A 2044-nucleotide genomic window follows, 5' to 3' on the forward strand; every position below is an offset into this window, starting at 1 on the left:
ACCCTTTTGCAAAGCCTGCAGTTGCTGCTGGCTCCACATGATTCAAGGGTCCGTTTCTTGTTGCCTCAGTTTTCCTGTGAGTGGGAGCACAAAGAATAGACACCGGTTGACTTCCACCTGGACAACGGTCCAGGCGCAGCCGCTGTATTTCTGGTTTTCCAGGTAATCCCGGATCCTTCGGAAGTACATTTTAACCTGCAACCTAAGCTTCTCGCGACCTACGGTGCTACTTTTCTGATCTGTTTGCAGTCCCCTGAGCGTTTCTAGGTATTCCAGCTGTTGATGCAGCTCAATGAGGAACCTCTCCATGCGGCTTTCCTTCCAACCTTCCAGAGAAGTGTTTGCCTGAAAGAGGCTGAAGATCTGCTGAAGCATCTCATGTAGAATGGTCAGCGCGGATCCTTTCTGGTCCTGGTGCGGATTCCCAGCCTCCTGGGGGAGCAGGAAGTCCTTCCTGTGTGGCAGGCACTGACGAATGGATGAGGGTTGCCATTTTTTCAAGAGTTCTGAACTTTCTCTGTTCACTCTTCTCTGCTGGAAGAGAACGAGTTTCAGTTCTAGGGAGAGGATAGTGGGAGAGATCAGCAGCACCAACACACTTTCACGGAAGTGCTTGTGAATCATGGTGAAGGTCAAATACGCCGCTTGTCTCTCTGCGGGCTCAGTAGAGCTGAAGGTCTGCCTTTTCTTGCATCTCACAGTGTCCCGGGAGGTGCTTTCCGTTGTTGGTTTTGTTCTCTAAAGCTGTCATTTCTCTGAGTTTATGCCCAGAGCTTTTTGGTTCCCTGATCATAGTGTTCAGGGGACATTTCCTCCACTTTGCCCATTGTGTTGGCGGTTTGAGGAAGTAACCAAAAGAACCTGTTTCATTGTATACTTTCCTTGAGACAATTGCTGACTAGTCATCCAGTAAGATCTTCTAATACTCTCATCATTTACTACATACCAAGTTTCACTCAACACAATGTGCTTTCTAAATATTTAGTTAAGCGTATTAAACTTCTTTTACTGAGAGTAATATTTTTAAAGGTCCAGAGTGCTATTTATCAGAGGCTTAGCAGCATCTATCTGGCATGTGGGAACAAAAATTAAAATCCACGCAGACTACTAGATTTAAAACCTCAAGTAGAAATAAAAATTTGCACCAATGCTTGAGGGCAAATTAATCTTAAAATATGTCCCAGCAATCGTAAGTCATTTTATATCTTATCCAAGCAGTTTAATATCTAAGACTCTAGTCCAGGGGTGGGCAACCCCTGGCACACGTGCCAAACATGGCACGCCAGTAACTTTTGCTGGCACGCGAAACCCTCTCTTATAATCTTCCATTTACAATTTTTTTCTTAATATTGTTACTTAATATGGTTAAGTAATTGTTGATAAATCCATATAATGAAATGCTACATAATCATTATAAATGACAAAATAATGTGTGAGAAGGCATTGGGGGCACTTGGTTAAAGTATATTCCCTAGGGTACCAATAACTATGGTAAATCAGTGCCATTACATCAATAATGTCTCTTGAACTACAAATACCCAGCTCCATATTCTAAGTCCTCCTAAATAAGGACCCAATCTACCTTTACAATTTGCCTTCTTCAACCCTAGTCTGTCTGTCTAAGGACTAAGGGCTAATTCTCCTTTAGGGCCCCCTAAAGGAGGATTAGTATTTCCCCCGGATCCTCACAGTCCCTTGTTTCTCCTTTAAGATACCGTTCTTGTGCTGTCTTATAGATGGCTGCTAATTTACCTGTCTTACCACATTCCAGCATTAAAACCTCTTAAGACTGTGGAATAAACAGTCATCTTTTTACTGTCTATGCAACTATAGTAGGAGCTTAATACACATGTGTTGACTTGGAGTGAATCACTGTGCTCTACCACAAAGTAATGCAACATCTTATTTTTGACCATTTCTCTGCAGGCAGTTGGTGGGCAAATCCTAAGTCCTCCTAAATAAACACCCAATCTACCTTTTCAATTTTCCTCCTTCAACCCTAGTCTGTCTGTCTAAGGACTAAGGGCTAATTCTCCTTCCAGGC

The 2044-nt window shown here is 42.9% G+C and overlaps 1 protein-coding gene across 1 annotated transcript; it reads right to left on the reverse strand.

The window, feature by feature from the left end:
* Nucleotides 1-42: 42 nt before the first annotated feature.
* IFNE (interferon, epsilon) lies at nucleotides 43-639 on the reverse strand. Its single transcript, XM_006768707.2, has one exon. The coding sequence runs from the start codon at nucleotides 622-624 to the stop codon at nucleotides 43-45; it is 582 nt and encodes a 193-aa protein (XP_006768770.1). The 5' UTR covers nucleotides 625-639.
* Between the last annotated feature and the right edge of the window lie 1405 nt (nucleotides 640-2044).

This window comes from Myotis davidii, unplaced genomic scaffold, assembly GCF_000327345.1.
Source record: "Myotis davidii unplaced genomic scaffold, ASM32734v1 scaffold1343, whole genome shotgun sequence".
Taxonomy (NCBI): domain Eukaryota; kingdom Metazoa; phylum Chordata; class Mammalia; order Chiroptera; family Vespertilionidae; genus Myotis; species Myotis davidii.

What these genes read in the sequence shown, in the direction of transcription:
- IFNE (XM_006768707.2), bottom strand. Translation starts at nt 624, where the DNA reads ATGATTCACAAGCACTTCCGTGAAAGTGTGTTGGTGCTGCTGATCTCT.